The 17,043-nt window shown below is 43.7% G+C and overlaps 2 protein-coding genes across 10 annotated transcripts; both read left to right on the top strand.

Annotated features, from left to right (window-relative positions):
* The first annotated feature begins 2,101 nt into the window (after positions 1 to 2,101).
* LOC139351366 (FH1/FH2 domain-containing protein 1) lies at positions 2,102 to 6,192 on the top strand. The gene is made up of 9 exons (XM_070993226.1): positions 2,102 to 3,214; positions 3,388 to 3,528; positions 3,732 to 3,914; positions 4,281 to 4,400; positions 4,479 to 4,640; positions 5,130 to 5,380; positions 5,483 to 5,705; positions 5,796 to 5,904; positions 5,996 to 6,192. Exons 1-9 carry the CDS (start codon positions 2,753 to 2,755, stop codon positions 6,022 to 6,024), a joined length of 1,680 nt encoding a protein of 559 aa, XP_070849327.1. The 5' UTR covers positions 2,102 to 2,752; the 3' UTR covers positions 6,025 to 6,192.
* Positions 6,193 to 7,027: 835 nt separating this feature from the next.
* hnrnpc (heterogeneous nuclear ribonucleoprotein C) lies at positions 7,028 to 16,979 on the top strand. Of its 9 annotated transcripts, none has more exons than XM_070993246.1 (10): positions 7,028 to 7,133; positions 9,038 to 9,071; positions 12,011 to 12,060; positions 12,682 to 12,953; positions 14,124 to 14,196; positions 14,292 to 14,339; positions 14,537 to 14,697; positions 14,799 to 14,912; positions 15,877 to 16,028; positions 16,277 to 16,979. In XM_070993246.1, exons 3-10 carry the CDS (start codon positions 12,056 to 12,058, stop codon positions 16,376 to 16,378), a joined length of 927 nt encoding a protein of 308 aa, XP_070849347.1. In that variant the 5' UTR covers positions 7,028 to 7,133; positions 9,038 to 9,071; positions 12,011 to 12,055; the 3' UTR covers positions 16,379 to 16,979. The 9 variants fall into 9 exon arrangements, with proteins under 9 accessions (XP_070849347.1, XP_070849345.1, XP_070849349.1 ...); XM_070993244.1 differs by having other exon boundaries at positions 7,028 to 7,825; XM_070993245.1 differs by having other exon boundaries at positions 7,039 to 7,133; positions 9,038 to 9,075.
* The last annotated feature ends 64 nt before the right edge of the window (positions 16,980 to 17,043 follow it).

The raw sequence follows: 17,043 nt of genomic DNA, 5'->3' as shown, positions 1-17,043 counted from the left end.
ACGAGTGCTTTGATGACATACATAATGCGTAAGTTTATGTGGTCAAGCAGGCCTGTTTTTAGGCCTTGCATGGTCTTCACAAACCGAAACAAGAAAATCAATTACTGGAATTTAAGCCAAAAAGTGGCTAATCACTGTTTACATCAAATACATGCATTACACTTATGAGTTTCTTTGATATTTTTTGGCAAAATAATTGGTTCAGACACAAAATCATCTCAAATCATATCATTATGACTGCATTCATCTGTTATGAGATACAAAGTGTTCAGATTTATCCTGTTGTAATCAGAATAAACACATACATTTAGGAATATGCACAATATAAGCACAAACATAAAAAGGACAAGGTCTTAGATTATGATACATGGACCCACATCAGAACGGGGCTTCAAAATCCAGCATTAAAGAAGAAACAACCTTTAGAACTCTGTGTTTTCATGGTGTAAGTTCACAAAATTTCAAGTACATTTGGTAATCCAGCCTTGTATAACCCATCTTCAGAAAAGATTAACTTGTTTTTGGTTCTCTTCTACCTCTGGCTGCGTTCTCGCCCCTGGACCATGATCTGAAAGTGGTTTTGTGAACCCACCAATCATCAGGTTCAAAACAGGGAGTCTACGTGCATATCTTCCGTGGTCACAACCACCGCTGCATTGTTGAAATGAATGTGTGGTACACAGCAGTGTGGTACACCGGTATGTAATTGTCTTTCAGGAAAATGAGACGTTTAGTGGCGTAGAGAGAAAGGTGTGTATCTAGTGGTTTAAACTAAATTCAAAATGTTGCTTTAAGTCCATGTTTTGCAATAAATGCAGGAACTTGGCAGAACTATTGCATCATAATAAAATCAAGTCATCATCTGTATTAGCGTCATTTGATGTTGAAAGTATCCCAGTTCAATAATCCAAGCTGTGGTAACAATTTAAAAACCATCAATATTCTCAAAGCAAACTGGCAGTGATTACATGTCATTTTTACCCTGATCTTTATCTTGCACTGTAAAGGCCCCGAGAATTAAACAATACATCCAATGGTTATGGTGGGACATATATACAAACAGATGAAAAGAGACACATACACAAACACTACCACACAGACACAGACAAGAATCATCAAAGGAAATAACCCGGAAATGTCTTCTCCCATGGGGAATCTGTCTGTTTCAGTAACTGTGTCCCATCAGCACCAAATACTGTACAGCCAGACATTGGTTCACTCAGTGGTCCTGTTCAGTATTCCCATTTATTTATTTGAACACATATTGATCGTCACGAGTAATTAAAATTCGAAACACTCCAAATAAGACTTGTCACAGTTGTATGAATTTGGTCAAACAAGTAGAGGCCTGAGGTTGCATGACCACTCCCAGGTGTGCCTATCAGGAAATGAGAAGCTGAAAAAGAGCATTAACTCTCTAAATTCTCTTTTGCAGCAGGCTTGAAAACCTGTTGATAAATGAGTGTTCAAAAGAGCTTAAGCTTTCCAAGTAGAGCACATTTTGGCTGAAATGTCCCATGGGCCCAGCCAAACGAGATAAAGCATCATTAGGGGAGACCTAATGGTCGAGGGAGGGATCCTCATTATGGTGGCATGTCGACCATGCGAATGACCCTTGTGAATATATACTGGATGCTTTGGAGTGATTCAGGAGACCCTTTGTCACAGTGTTTTTGATTATAATTTGGTTGCGATGCAATGTTTTTTTTGCAATTGCTAGTGATTCATCAGAGAATATTTCTTCCTTTTTAAGAAGTTGCCCATGCTGTTCCTCATCTGATGTTTCATCCACAAAGTTGCATGTGGTATGAAAGGGATGAAGGTCAAGCGTGCTCTTTTATGCGCTCACCGGGGGAGAAGCAGAGGCAGACGAGGAGGGAAGTTACAGATCTTCAGTGGCAGATAGAGAGGTTTGTGTATACACAAGTAGCAATACAAACAGGAGATGCGGGCTCGATAAGGAAATTAAGGGAAAGGGTGCAACTCAAATAAACCAAGACTAATGCACCAACGTACCAATGCACCACTCTTTCTCTCTCTCTCTTGCTCTCTAAAACTCTCACTCACTGTCACTACAGAAAGAGAAATGCAGGGAGAGAGATGAAAGTCCAGGGAGAGCTGCAGAAGCACGTCATTAAGATATTCTGGTAGCGCTTGCAGAAAGGCATTCCTTGGATTTTCTCATCAGAATTGGATGCAGGACTGAACACACGCCGTCAAAGCTCATACGAATTCTTTCTCTCTGACTGAGGTCACAGGTTTCTGGCGCACAAGCCGGACAGCAGTGGACTTTTGGATCAAAGCATCAGTCTGGACTCGTCATTTTTAGATTTGAAGGACGAACGCTGCACCCAAGGCAATTGCAGGTTACGGTGCTGTGAGAACACCCAGGGGTGGTTCGAAGATTGTGATTTGGTCGTGTGAGTTATGTGCTTCTGTGGTCGACAAGTGAGGCTGAGCATCCACAGACGTTCAGATGCACAGTGTCTGAGAGGTTTGCTGACTGCACAGTGAGAAGAAAAGGCAAGGAATGGAACAAGTTTAGCTGCTGTGTGGAACATAAGGACAAGAGCAACTATGCAACAAGTCTGATCTGATCCAAAAAGGCCTTGTTTTTATCTAATATGAGGAAGGAACTCACTTTTTGGAGTCACTTTTTCTCAAGCACATGAGAGAAATTGTAACCGGGTTTGTCAAGGTAATGCTACTGAATATCAACATAACTTTTTGTTGACTCAGCCCTGAAAGACAGATGAAGGAGTCAGACCAAGCCAAGGATAACCCCCTGACCTGGGATTTCGACCAGTCCTGGGCTTCATTCCTAAAACCGGCTGCACGTCTTTGTCTCAACACCTTTGATTTCTCAGACCTCTGGGATGAGGAAGACAGCACAGAGGACGAGGCAGCCAGTACAACCAATGAATCATCAACTTGTCTCCAAGCCCCTCCGGCGCCCCCTCCGCCTCCTCCCCCTCCTCCGCTTGCCCCACCTTTGCCCTTGGCTTCCCATAAAGGTACACCCATCAAATGTCGCACCTTGAAGCTCCACTGGAGGGAACTGCAGAGTTTAGCCCCTCTTCCCAGGATGACCCGCTTTGGGACTCAGACTATTTGGGCTGGACTTGAGCCAGTCCATCTGGACACAAACCGACTGGAGTACCTGTTTGAATCTAAGGCCAATAGCACCAGTTTTAATGTGGTTTCTGGGAAGCAGGTAAGACAGATGAGACAGGATTATACCTCAGGAATACAGTGAGACTGTAATAAAAACATGTCATCTACATTTCTCTTATTTACGACTTTGAAATATTTCCTCAACCCTAAAATACACTTAACATAAATGTTTATCTAAAGTATCTTCATGTCCCTCTCTACATCCCAACACAGAAGCAGCCATCAGTGTCAGTGTTAGGGATGAAGCGGAGTAACATCATAACCATCGCCCTGAGCAGCCTGCCCCCTCCCCGCCTCCTCCCCCCTGCTATCTACAGCATGGACAGCACTGTGCTGGACAGAGAGGATGTCCAGGTACAGTAGAGGTCGAGTCCTCCAGAATATGAGCTTCAGCATTTTCCTCTGAAGTGTGATTTTGTTGGATAGGCAATTTGTTGCCCTTACTATATCTTTAATACAGCAAAATGAAACCTGGGCACAATGTCGATAAGGACAAACACAGCAGGAAGTCCATTTAGGTCTGCAGTAAGAGTTCAACTCTTTCCTTTCTTAAATAGCGGCTTCAGGCATTAATCCCAACAGAAGAGGAACTTTGTCTGATCAAGGAGGCCAAGGCCCAGAGCCCCCACTCCCCTCTGGCCCCGGCCGAGCTCTGCCTGCTCACTTTGGGGGATGTCCCACATCTGAACTCCAGGCTTCAGCTGTGGGCCTTTGCTCTGGACTACGACTCCTTAGAAAGGGTAAGTGACAGTGGAACAAACATGACCTGGAATGAGATGGAAGGTAATCAGCAGCATTTTGTCACAGATCTCTGTTTTGTTACCCTCTAATGCAAATGTAACGCAGTCTATGTGCTAAATTTGTGAAAGTAAACTGAATCTATGCCGTTAGCATGAGCATTAGCTTGACTACTGTGGTGCAACACAAGCTACATCATCTACTGTCACAGTATTGTTTGATTGACAGGTAACCCCCCAAAACACCACAGTGATGATTTCCTATCACCAAATATGTCACCAGACTAAAAATATAACATGGGCTTGATGGCTCACCTAGTCTGTATGAATCACTACATTGTCCTCTATCTGTGCGCCCCCTCTTAACAGGAAATTGCAGAGCCTCTCTTCCATCTGAAGTTGGCCATGGAACAGCTCTCAGCCAGCCAGACCTTCAGATGTATTCTAGCAACAGTGTTAGCGATCGGTAACTTTCTCAATGGATGTAAGGTGAGTGTGTAGTTATTTATCGCCTTCAATGCACTTTTGAGTGGTAATGAGTCTCACAGTACATTTTGATATGCCAAGGCCCGTGGCTTTGAGCTGAGTTACCTGGGGAAGCTGTCCCAGGTGAGGGATACACACACCCGCCAGCCCCTGCTGCACCACGTCTGTGTGCTCCTGATGCAGCTCTACCCGCAATCATCTGACCTGTACTCTGACATCACTGCTGTTACTAAAGCCAGCAAGGTGCGTAGTCTCCTGTGGCTTATTTGGATATAAGCAAAAGGCTGATCGCGATAGATTCTGACTCACTAAACCAAATGATGTAGCAGTCAGGAGAGGAAAGCCAGTCAGGAGACAAGCAAACATCTTTTCTATCACAGTAAGCTTGATGCTATAGCAGCATCTACACTAACCTCTTTAGGAGCCGCCATTGTTGTTTTCGAACAAACAATCACGCTGTCATCACACCTAAATTATGCCCATAGCTGCCAGTAGTTCGTCGTAGGACAGTGACTGGTCCCAAACAACTGTAGTTTGGCTACGAGCACGTAATTTGAAGCCTGGCTAGATGGATTGTTGGCTCTCACGAATCTAGCTGCCTCTCATGACAAGTCCAGACCAAGTTAGAATGTAAAAATGTGATGTAAAACTATGTTAATTCATTCAAAATGAATCTGAGTAAGAATCCCCTTCAAAATGCACAAACTTCCCTTCTCTTTCTCGCATTCACAGTGCGACTACTCCCTTGTGCAGTCCAACTTCAGCCAGCTACAGGCCCTGTGCAAAGCCTCAGGGGAGCAGCTAAAGATTTTGGACAAGGCAGACGAGAAGAGGAAAGGAGGAAAGGTGGAGAGGAGGAGAGGAGGAGGAGATGAGGCCTTGGCCCCGGAGGGCTCGCTCCGTCACAGGTTGCCGAAGATTTTGAAAGAGTGCGAAGAAAGGCTGAAGGTCCTGAGAGCTGTCCATCGCCGGGTTATCAACAGGTGTGCATGGTCCAAGTACATGGCTTATCGAATATTGCTGACAGTTTTCTTTGTTTCAGTCAGTAAAACTTGCTTCTTTTCTCCTCATTTTTGTTCCTCCAGGTTCCACTCTTTCCTATTATTCCTAGGCTACTCCAAAGCTATGGTGAGAGACACCAAAGCGGAGGACTTCTGCAGAACCGTCAGTAACTTCTCTCTGGAGTACAGGACCACACGGCAGGCCATCGTCCTGCAGAGAGAGAGGGAGCGACAGAAAAGTGGAGCAGAGAGCCCAGGCCTGAGCACTCCCAGCACCAGCAGGAAGCGTCAGCAAACTCCATCAGAGGTTTCTAGTTCAGACGCTCTTATAGTGAAGTCTCATTCTGGACAAAACATCAACTGGTTTTTGTTAACCTGATATCTGTTGGTCTACCAGGAAGATGAGGAGCAACGTAGGCTAGAGGAGGTGCTGAAAACACCTGAGTCCACCTCAAAACCGGACGCCACCCTGCCTCGAAACCGTAGGAGGACGCCAGACATCCAAGGTACTTCATGTGACACACACATGCTCTTTACCTAGTTTATTTCCCTCTTGTCAAATACGTAATACTGATCCCATATTTGTTTTCTTCTCAGGTGCTTTCTCGCGGAAACTGAAGTGGTGACCCTGCTGATATACTAAAGCTGTTCAGTCACTGGTGTATTAGGACAAAATTGTTTGTGTTTGAGTTCTGCCTGTTATTTATGACATTGTTGTTGAAAGTCCCATTTTGCTGCACAGTGTGAGAAAACGGACCAGCGTGTGAGATTTCACATGCCATTCAAGTTTTAATAATGTTCAAATGTGCATTAAAATCTGTTTTGATTCAAATAAGTCAAACTGCGTGTGTGTGTGTGTGTGTGTGTGTGTGTGTGTGTGTGCTCTAACAGCAAAATGAAAAGTAAAGTGAGATTAACAACGAAACGTGTAAAATCTAAATTAAATCATCAAGGGGCATTAGCAATCATTCTGCTGAAATAAAGCCTCAAACCTCTTCAGAATTCCACGTGATGTTCAGTTACATTGTATTCTGCATCATTCCATTATACTGAAACCTATTTTCTGTCACTTTGTTACAGAACGTTCTATTTTCTTCTTCTCTGTGTTCTACTTTATGTTACATTGTATTCTCAGACTCCAACTGCTGTAGCAGCGACGTAAGGCTGTGACGTCACACGCTCCATTCCTCTGTCTGTCTGTTCTAACAGCTGTTGCTCACGCGCTCCAGAACACGCACTTGCACGCAGCGCGTGGCCGTGTCTGTCAGGGCACACAGCTGCGGACTGCTGCGGACTGCAGCTGTGTGTCTGCTCGTCTCGAAACAATTAAGGTTTGAATCAACTGTTCAAAACCGGAAGAGTGTAGCACGACAGCATGAGTCTCGCGCCCGAGGTGTTGGCAGTTAAATTAATCTACTGATATTGGTGTTATTCAAATCAATCCCGTACAGTATACGGTATGTCGTATACAGTATGTGTCGTCAATCTTGTGTCGGACGGGCAAGCGCATCTGCCAATCGCTGACGGGTAAATCCACACAGTGCGGTTTAAACATCCAATCAAAAACAGGGATGCAACAGTGGGCGTGGCCAGTATGTTGTGTGTATGAGTCGACGCCATTTCGTGTCCACTGGTTTCAAGGTGATACAATCAGCCTGCAGAGCCGTAAGCGGATCTTTACCTACTCAAGTAAAAACAGCGTTGAATTTTACTCATTTTTAGTATTAAGCTCCTGGTGAGTATTTTTAACCGAGAGATTTTTCCCTATTTTTTTTTATTTTTTTCCTGACTTTGAACCGTCTTTTGGACTTTTTGTTTTTATTTTTAATGCATTTTTCCTGGCTGGTATTCCTGAGACTGTGTTGGCTTTAGTGGCGTACATTTTGTGATGGCAGTGTGAGCTGCGCAGAAACTAGTTTTAAGTAGCTTCCACAGCAAGATTTTTGCTTTCATTTTTCGAATAAGACATTTGAAAACCTGCATTTTTCAGGGCTGCTGTGTTACCTTATCTGTTGATCTGTTTGTGGTCATATTTTGGAGGAAAGAAATATGGAAGATTGTTCCAGGCTTTTCTGGACAGTGTTCAAAACGGGTCGCCCTTTTTCTGGAAATCTGTTTTTAAACGGTTTTTTAATCCCGTCCTGTGTTTCGCCCCCACCTGTAACTTGATTTCAGTCGTTGACATTGACTCATAAGACGTGTTTTTCCTGTTTTCTTTGTGATTTTGGCAATGCTGAGACAGTATATTTTCTGCAGCAGATCTCTGTGATTTTTCAGGCAAGATGTTTTTTCCCTCCATGACGAGTGGGTGCGTTGTTTTTTTTTTCTTTTTTTTTAAGGAACGTGAACGCATCAGTGTTTTGATGTATTGTGCAGTCATGGACCTGGGATTTCTGTTGCATTGGTGTGACATAATTTGTGCTTTTGGTAATTCTGATATTATCACTTAAGTTTATTCGCAGCCTGAGAAACACACTCATTCAGTGGCAGTTTATTCTGAGCCGTGGAGCTGCTTAGACCCAGGATGGAGGCCCACAGAGAGGCCTGCAATGAGCTGTAAACTGGCCTCCAAATTGCTTTGTTCCTTCCACGAATGCATCATTTCACAGCTTAGACTCATCATTTCTATAGATATCTGTGAAAACTGCCAATCAAATTTGCAGCAAATGTTTACAGCAGTGAGGAAGAGTAGACTTGAAGTGGACGATGTCCCCCAAAAGTGCAAGACCCCTGTTTCACCCCCCAGCTGTACCCCACCTCCCTTGGCCCCAAGTGTCCTCTGGAAGTGTCCTTGAGCTGGAGTGCCTCCGGGCTCCAGGGGCGCTGTTCTGTAGCCGACCCTTTACCCTTTACCGTGCAAGGGGGGGGGCAGGCAGGAGGAATGAGTGGCAAACGAGGCATTTCTAAATCTCCTTTTTTTGCATGACCAGTTGAACTTCATGCCAGGCTGCTGAGCTGGCTGAGACCTCAACCCTGACAGTGTTAGTGCCACGTTCACCTGTCTGCTCCCATGCTCCTGTCATTAGTGCTTTTATTTTGAAAAGGACAATCAAATTTGCAGGTTAAACATAAGGCTGGAGCAGAGGGGGGAGAGCAAAGCAGCACCAGAATAGTGCGATAAAGAGCTTTTCAAAGCGCAAGTTCCTGCCTGCGAAATGATTTTTTTTTATGTTCATATGCTTTTGTTGGTTTCAGATTTATGATTTCATGACAACTTTTAAAGTAAGTGAAGAAGAAAATTCAATCTGAAATAAAAACGACACGTTCCTCAAAGTACTATCACTGCAGTGGTGACAATAAGTATGTCCTGAACTGCAAAACCTCTGTTAAATACTCATATTGAGTCCATAAAGACATGACTGAGCGTTTAACTGTTTGAATTGTACTTTTTCAATGAGTGACTGAGAGGAGACCCCAGCAAAGTTTCATTAGAGTTAATGTGTTATTTTACTTTGAGCAGTGACTTCTTAGAGATTGAACATGTTCACAGGGATTAAAGTGTGTTCGTGAAGTTAAGGGCTTTATCATTTAGCTCTTTTTAATCATTTCAATACTTTTCCATGCCTGCTTGTGCTGATAATAGTTCACTTTTGGAAAGTCTTCCTTTCTAATTTTCCGTTTTTGTTTCCCCTTGTTTAGTTTTTGAAGCCACTTTTTTGAGCAGCGGCAAATCGTAAGTTGGTCTCAACTTTTTTTTTTCTTTTTTTTTTGGTTTATTCTTCACCTCAACTTTTGCATCACTTTTTTTTTTAAATTCCACTTTTGTTTTCACCCCTTTGTGATTTAGCCCATCTCTCCCCCTTTTGGATTTCCTAGAGCAAGTAGCATGTAGTGTTATTTTTTCTTTTTTGTATTTTTTTTGTGCTGTGAAAGTAGAAAATCAACACCTGACACTAGCGGCCTCTTACACCAGCTTCCCACATGTTCCCAGTTTCTGATAATCAAATGCATAATGTTCATTGCTGGTAATGAGAGGCCTGGTTTGTAGCTAATTGCTGAATAACACTCCCTCCCCTCCACTCCCCCTGCATCCAGCCTGTGGATTAACGGCTGGCACTGACGAAAGCAAAATCCACCTTTTTTTGCTGCCTTTGCTTTGCAATGTGATTCTTTTCGCCCCTTTTTGAGTGTGCATGTCATTTGATGGAGTCAAATCTGGTCAATTATCCACAGAAACGCAAAGACACTTACTCTTGATAATAACAATGTCAACATAATCACCCTTAATAGTAATTTTGTACCCATTAAACGAAGCATGCCCACTGAATACTATGAATTACTAACCTTTCCAGTAATCACTAATACTGAATCTGCATTTTTTGTACCCAAATATATTTTGATGAGAAACAACCAGACATCCACGGTCAGTTACACTGAGCTGTTAAAAGGTTAAGATCCTATTTTTCCTTCTTCTTGTGGCTTTATGTGGATGTATTTTAGAGATTCTAAGGAGAAAAAAATCCTTAAATCTGTAAAATACATCCACGTAAAGCCACATCCAGCTCCGTACAAAGTCCCAGGAGCTGCAGTTGCAGTGTCTCTCCCAGTTGAAGCACAAACATTAAACCTCACACCACTCATCTGTTGTAATGAGCCCACGATGCCAGTTAGAGCTGAATGTTTCCAGTAAAGACCGTCATAACTCTCAGCTACAGGCCATCATGCAATAAAGCCCAGATGAGGCAGAGGATAGGAAAAGTTACGGCTGTTATAACCTGTAAATACGTCCTGTTCAATTTCACGCTGCTGTGACTGGCCACTTTAAATATGAGGGGGCCCAGTTGGGGTTTGGCTCCTAAGTGAGCCATTAATAAGAGCTAAGACGTTGAATTTGGTCCAACGTAATAGCTCTGCACTAAACACCACCTCTGTGAAGCTCATGTTCTGTACTTCACTTTATTGAGATTATCAAGCTTTCATTCAAACTGATGGACTCTCTGGCCTTGTTCCACATACAGGAAGTTGCCAAAAACACTCAGTAATAATGCTGTAACGTCACCGTGTCACTGCCAAATCATATCCTGTTGCGTGGACATAAGTCCCATAAAGTGGACGACGTGCCGGACTCGCGTTCACAGGCAAAGAGACGCAGCTAACCGGGCGTTTACTGGATAAAGACGCAGCAAAAACCGAACAAACAAAAACATGTTTCTATCCATGTGGCGGCTACATGTTAGATGTTCAAGCTATTATGTCCACACTATAAATACCAAATTCTCTTATGAATGGCTTTTCTCACTGTCCACTGAAACAACCTGATTGGTTCAGTCCCTGTCATGAAAACCACATGGAGTGTTTGTACATAAACCCTGGATGTTCCTGCTTGAACCCCAACATGCCACAAAGAATTAGAAACAAGCGGCCTGTGATAGTCCCCCCTCCCACCGCCCACCGCCCGCCTCCTGTCAGCTCGCCAAGCGATAGAACTATCCCGGCCAAATCATGTAGAGCAGAGCATTAAGCTTTGGCCAGACAGCCTGCTGCAAACCGTGTAATCCCCTGCTAGTAGCTACTGGGCAGAGATGGAGAGGCTGCTGCTGGGTCACAGTTTAGCCCAGCTGGCAGCAGTGTTGTGTTCTGGCAAGTGAGACGTAGCTTTGTAATGGCTGAAATGGACGATCATATGATGAGAAATATGAAGCCCGCAGGTTCGAGAGGGAATTAGCAAAAAAATGGACGCACAAAAGGCCATTAAGTAAAGCCAGGGTTTACTCATGTTTCAGGTTTATGTGTCCTGATGCTGAAAGAAAAAAGAAAGTATTCATCTACAGGTGGTGGACAAAATATCAGAAACATCTTAAAGTAAAACCCTGGAGCAGATATTTGAGACTGAGGCTGCATGATGGTCATTTTTCACATCGCAGCCGGTAGTTTTACAATATCAAAGCGTCTTCACTCAGTTATTGTTAGTGCTGTACTCTATATCTTCCCTGTGTTTGGCTCATACATTCACGCCCCCCCTGCAATGTTACATAACTTTGCAGTGTTTGCAACTAATGCAACAGCGGCGACAGTCCTTCCTTGTTGTGCTCACATTGAAGCTGACACACTTAACGCCGCTCGTTGTAGCTAACGTGACTCACCTGTGCTGCCGTGCTTTCCACCAGTTTGCCTGAATTGTTGGTGCATCTGTTGCAAACACTGTAGATTTGTTTTTGTTTTGTTTTTTAGACAGTTTCTTTTACCCGTAGATTTGGCCATTTTTCATGGGTAACATGCAGACAAATGACTGAAGTTGAAAGCAAAAAGCTACGGCAAGTACTGAACATTAGGAGCTTCAGGACAGTGGTGTTTAATGTCCTCCGCCCTCTGTAGACACAGAACATGGACATTATCAGTTTTCAAATACAAATTTAGCAAGTAAAGAAGTTTGTTAAAAGCAGCATCCTCACTTTAATGCAATATCATGTTTTGTCATAATAAACTACCATCTATCCCACAGGTTTTTTTGTTTTTAATCTACCACCTCCTTCCCTTTTTAAGCACGTCTTGGTTTTGCCAAAAATCCCCCCCCCCCCCCAAAAAAAAAAAACTTTTTTGGAGGTGTAGTAGATGTCACAGTCACTGACTTCATGTCTCATAGTTCCTCGACGACCCTCTTCTCTCCAACAGACTCACACAGGCAGGCAGACCTCCACCGACCCGAGCACAGACACAATGGAGTGAGTGCTGGCTGCTTCATGACCGATCACACTGTCTGTTCTGCTGTCCCATATCTACATATCTGATCTCTCAGACTCACAGTTAGTGCGTGTAAAATGTGAAAAAGTACCCTTCTTTTGCTGAAAGTAGGGGCCACGCCTTTCATTTTTATGTGTGTGTGGCTTATTACAATGGCCTCTTGTTAGTATAAGGATGCAGAAAATCACTGGCTGCAGCTTCTCAGTGTGGAGGAATTACTGTTTTTCTCTAATTCACATGACTCTAAATTGAATATCTTTTAGACTGTTAGTTGTACAAAAAATTTAAGATGTCAGCTTTGGCTCTGCAAAATGGGCATTTTCTGACATTTTATAATGAGTGGGAATATAATGAAGAGTTGCAGCCCGCTGCAGACTCTCGCAGCATTGGACACGTGCTTAAAGAGCTTGAACACTCACCCGGTTAAAACTCACATTGACCTTGTTGCAGAGATAAACGCATTCTGTTTCCCTTCCTCCCTCCCTGAACATCACTCTCCTCTAAACGCTGTCCCTGAGTTCATGCCTCTTTTTCTTCTCCCTCTCCTCACCCATCTTCCACCTCCACCTGCCTCCCCTCCCCTCCCCTCCCCTCCTGTGTAGTTGGTCGTCGTCCTCCACCTCCAGCCTGATGGCCAGCAGCAACGTGACCAACAAGACGGACCCCCGCTCCCTCAACTCCCGCGTCTTCATCGGCAACCTCAACACCCTGCTGGTCACCAAGGCCGACGTGGAGGCCATCTTCTCCAAATACGGCAAGGTCGTAGGCTGCTCCATCCACAAGGGCTACGCCTTCGTCCAGTACTCCAATGAGAGGAACGCCCGCGCCGCCGTGGCCGGCGAGGACGGCCGCATGATCGTGGGACAGGTGCTAGGTGAGCTGGACTGGGGTTAATGGCTAGTGAAGAGCTGCAGGGATTGAGCTATGAAGCACAGTACTGACTTTAAGACACAGTACTCCCTTTCTGGAAACAATCGGAGAAACAGAAAGAAAACATTTATCATAAATTAAAACTTTTATTGTCTTCCTCAAAGGATTGATCAATATGTCTTTTTCCCACCAAACAAATCAGATGTTAATTAGTAAGCTTTAGAGAGACTGATGGGTGGATTTTGTCTCCTCTGGACAGAGCCAGGCTAGCTGTTTCCCCTTGTTTACAGTCTTTGTGCTAAGCTAAGCTAACCAGCTGCTGGCTGTGGTTTCGATTTTAACTCAACAAGAAAGTAAATGGTTCCAGTCAGAGGAAATGTGTTTTTAGTTTTTCTAATTATTCCACTTTTTAAGTAGTTGTTAATTGCGCAGTATGGAGCATATGCTGCTACAGCTGTCACACTACATCCCAGCATGCACTGGGGGATGGGACACTTTGTAAAACCAGAGTGCAATCAACTACAAATAAACTGTTTACAGACAGGTTGTATATTCACTCTCACAGTCGCATCTGACACAGTTTCCAGTCTGAAGTTCACTGTCAGATTCAAACCAGGACCCTGTCTGTCTGTTTGCCAGGACCAGCAGCTGAGCCACTGTGCTGCCCTCTGCTGCTTAAAACCAGGAATTAAAAACAACCCTGAAAGGAGGATTTTAAAAGATTGTTTTGTGATATTCAAAACACAGAAACAGCTGATTTTAAAGATGTTTTTTGGCACTCGTGCTTCGTTATGATAGCAATAGCTGAAGGGAGAGAGGTGAGGTGCAGAAAAGGATCCTGGCTGGAACTGAACCCAGCTGCTGTGGTGAAGACTCAGCCTTGATTCATGTTGCACGCTCCATCAGCTGAAACAGCTGTTAATGATCTAAATTTGCTGACCTGTCTAATGCTCAGCACAGGTTAAATAAATGTGAGTTATTATTTGCACATGCCACCTGTTAGGGGTAAAACCTGCGTTAGTCTTCCAAAATAACGTACCATCCGGCAGAGGGGAAGGAGCGATGCAGTGTGTTAACTGAGATTTCACACTTCCTGTCCATAACATGTTCTGGCACATTCGTCCACTGCTGGCAACTCTGAATCCTCCGTCTCTCACTGTTTTTCCTCCCTCAGACATCAACCTGGCAGGCGAGCCGAAACCTCACAGGTCGAAGACGGTGAAGCGCTCCGCAGGAGACATGTACAGGTGTGCATGCGCTGATTATGCTCTGAGCAACAGCAATGTCACGTGTCCTCATCAGGACAGGTTTGACCTCTGCCTCGTCTCTGCTCTCTCCACAGTTCATCTATTGATTTGGACTATGACTTTCAAAGAGATTACTATGATAGGTAACTGTCTTATTTATATTTTTAAGAGTAATTGCTCATGTTTTTTAATGGAAATTATACTTTTTTTACAATAGATGTCAGAGGACGTGCAAATTCAAAGGGCTGCTATTATTGTTTTCTTATTGTTGTATGTGTAACTGAGCTCTTGCATGAATCAAGAATATATTTAACATTGTTTTTGCATCTCTGTATCTGAGGATGTACTCCTATCAGTCCCGGGTGCCTCCTCCTCCTCCTCCCCTGTCCCGCGCCGTCATCCCCTCGAAGCGTCCGAGGGTCAGCCTGAGCGGAGGAGGGAGCCGACGAACCAAAACCAGCTTCTCCTCCTCCAAGAGCAGCCAGCGGACCTCCCGTACGAGTAGGTGCCGCAGTTACGTCACGATGGCAGCCGTCCCCGCCGCTTCATCGCACCTGCGTCAGTGTTCATGGCTTTTCTGCTGCGTGTCTGTCCTCCCACAGTGAAGGCAGACGATCTGCAGACCATCAAGAGAGAGCTCACACAGATCAAACACAAGGTGGACTACCTGCTGGAGAGCCTGGAGCGCATGGAAAAGGACCACAGCAAGAAGTCAGGTAGGCCTAATGCAGGTATTCAGATCAGATCAGTGTTAGTATTAGCAGCGAAATTTAATAAAAGTAATAGTAAAAGTACTCACTGTGCAGTTAAATATTCGCTGGCAGTGTTTATGTCTGATGTTTGTGGATTAAAATCACTGCTGCATTAGTGCGTATGTTGCATTTTACTGCTGCAGATGTTTAAGTTTGATCTTATTTTAGCTAATTTATATCCTAAAAAGTCAACTTTCCATTAGAAAAGCAGCTACTAACTGCTACTAGTGCCGCTTAGCTTGATAGTTCTGGAGGTTTCATGTGGTGGGAGGGGTTGGGTGGATAAAATTAAAGTACATTTTATTGGATGAAATTCATTAAATTTGCATATGCCCCTTTATGACTCATCCCAGCGCAGCATGAGTCACAGATAATATGTTGTGACTTCTGAAAAGGGTGAGAAAAACAACCAAAAATGCAACTCCTGTTGTGCATTTGGCATTTGCAGAGATGGTATTTAGTAATGATGCATTGGTAAGTAAGTCTGTGTGAATGTGCTATGTGAAGCTTATTGGTGCCACGTTGTCGTCTTTGAGCTGTTGAAGGTCTTCATTTTGAAACCATCACCTCTTGTTTGAGTTGTCAAATGCTCTGTTAATAGGTTGCTTTCATATCTTTGTTTGCTATGTAATTTTCTGCCTTTCACACTGGTCTAAACTTAATGTTTCTATCATCTCATTAAGCCAGTGGTGGAATGTAACTCAGTACTTTTACCAAGCAGTGAAGCAAGCAACGAACTGAAGGACGTTCTTTTAATGGTTCACAGGATTCTCCTACTTCTCAAGCTGAATAAACTGTCTAATCAAACTCTTTCACAAACCTTTTCAAAAAGTGAGGGCTGAATCAGGAGGCAGGTGATCCATCAGCTACCATTAGTTTCCATTCTGTGGTCCTTGATCCCGTCCACCTCTCTCTTTCTCTTTGACAGACATGAAGAGCAGCAAACCAGAACCAGGCGAGGTGTCCCCCCTCAACTCCTCCACCTCCAGCAAGAAAGACGACAGCCTGAAGCGGGACAGAGAGAGCCAGGAGCTGAACGACTCGGAGGAGGAGGGAGATCTGCTGGAGGACGAAGACGAGGTGAGGAGAGGGAGGGAAGCAGGACGAGAGTGAAGACATCTGTCCCTATTGGAGGAAGTTAGTTCAGTCTGTAAATGCCAGCAAGTCAAAGATAATTTCTTAGAATTGCTTTTTTCCGAAGGTATTTCTTTAAAAACATGATTATCTTTTATGTCTATGTGTTAAAGACTCTCAGATATCTGTAATGTAATAAATCAAAAAAACTTGAGCTCATTCGTCCCGTTTTTTCTACTTTTCCCTCAATGCAGATGAAAAGCAGAGGGCGGGACGAGGATGAAGATGAGGAGGAGGAAGGCGAGCAGGAGGAAGGAGAGGACGACGGTGATAGCGCTAATGGAGACGACTCCTAAACACTACACAGGCGCTCACACACACATGCGCACACACACACAGGTGTAAAATTGTGTATGATTGTATCTCCACACCAGACGTGTCGGCATGTGTTCATATCTGCTGGACTGACTGGACATTTATACAGTGTATATTATATATTGCTCTCTCTCTCTCTCTCTCTCTCTCTCTCTCTCTCTCTCTCTCTCTCTCTCTCTCTCTCACACACACACAGACACACACACACACACACAAATTCATAAACATGTCAAGTGCTTCTTTCTGGATTTTCCAACTTTCTCTTAAATCGGTAATTTGATGTTCAGATTTTTTTTTAATTAGCTTTTTTATGGATGTTTTCCAGCATTGGATAAATGCAAACTCTGATGTGTTACATTTAGACAAAATGCAAGTTCACATGAGAATAAATGTAACATTGTATAACATTGTATGTTTGAACTCGGGGCTAAAAGCCACCCCAGAATGGATAATTGAAAGAAAAACCAGTTAAGGCCCCTGCAGTATGTATTTTTTAGATCACTGTGTTGACTTGATGCCAAAAAATTGGACAAAATCTCGCCTGGCAGTGGCTGAGAATGAAACAAATCCAGAATAAAATCAGGTGCAACAGTTAACCTTGAGACAAAACACCAGACGTGGTACATAAAAATTTCAAATATTCCCC

The sequence above is a fragment of the Chaetodon trifascialis genome, chromosome 23 (assembly GCF_039877785.1).
Source record: "Chaetodon trifascialis isolate fChaTrf1 chromosome 23, fChaTrf1.hap1, whole genome shotgun sequence".
NCBI classification, from domain to species: Eukaryota; Metazoa; Chordata; class Actinopteri; order Chaetodontiformes; family Chaetodontidae; genus Chaetodon; species Chaetodon trifascialis.
The sequence above is the reverse complement of the archived record's forward strand: the minus strand, read 5'-3'. Positions and strand labels throughout refer to the sequence as shown.

Coding starts and splice junctions, on each gene's coding strand:
- LOC139351366 (XM_070993226.1), top strand. CDS start 2,753: ATGAAGGAGTCAGACCAAGCCAAGGATAACCCCCTGACCTGGGATTTC. Junction 4,641..5,129: donor CTGTTACTAAAGCCAGCAAG/GTGCGTAGTCTC, acceptor TCGCATTCACAG/TGCGACTACTCCCTTGTGCA. Junction 5,706..5,795: donor GTCAGCAAACTCCATCAGAG/GTTTCTAGTTCA, acceptor TTGGTCTACCAG/GAAGATGAGGAGCAACGTAG.
- hnrnpc (XM_070993241.1), top strand. CDS start 7,681: ATGTTTTTTCCCTCCATGACGAGTGGGTGCGTTGTTTTTTTTTTCTTT. Junction 12,954..14,123: donor GATCGTGGGACAGGTGCTAG/GTGAGCTGGACT, acceptor TTCCTCCCTCAG/ACATCAACCTGGCAGGCGAG. Junction 14,197..14,291: donor TCCGCAGGAGACATGTACAG/GTGTGCATGCGC, acceptor CTCTCTCCACAG/TTCATCTATTGATTTGGACT.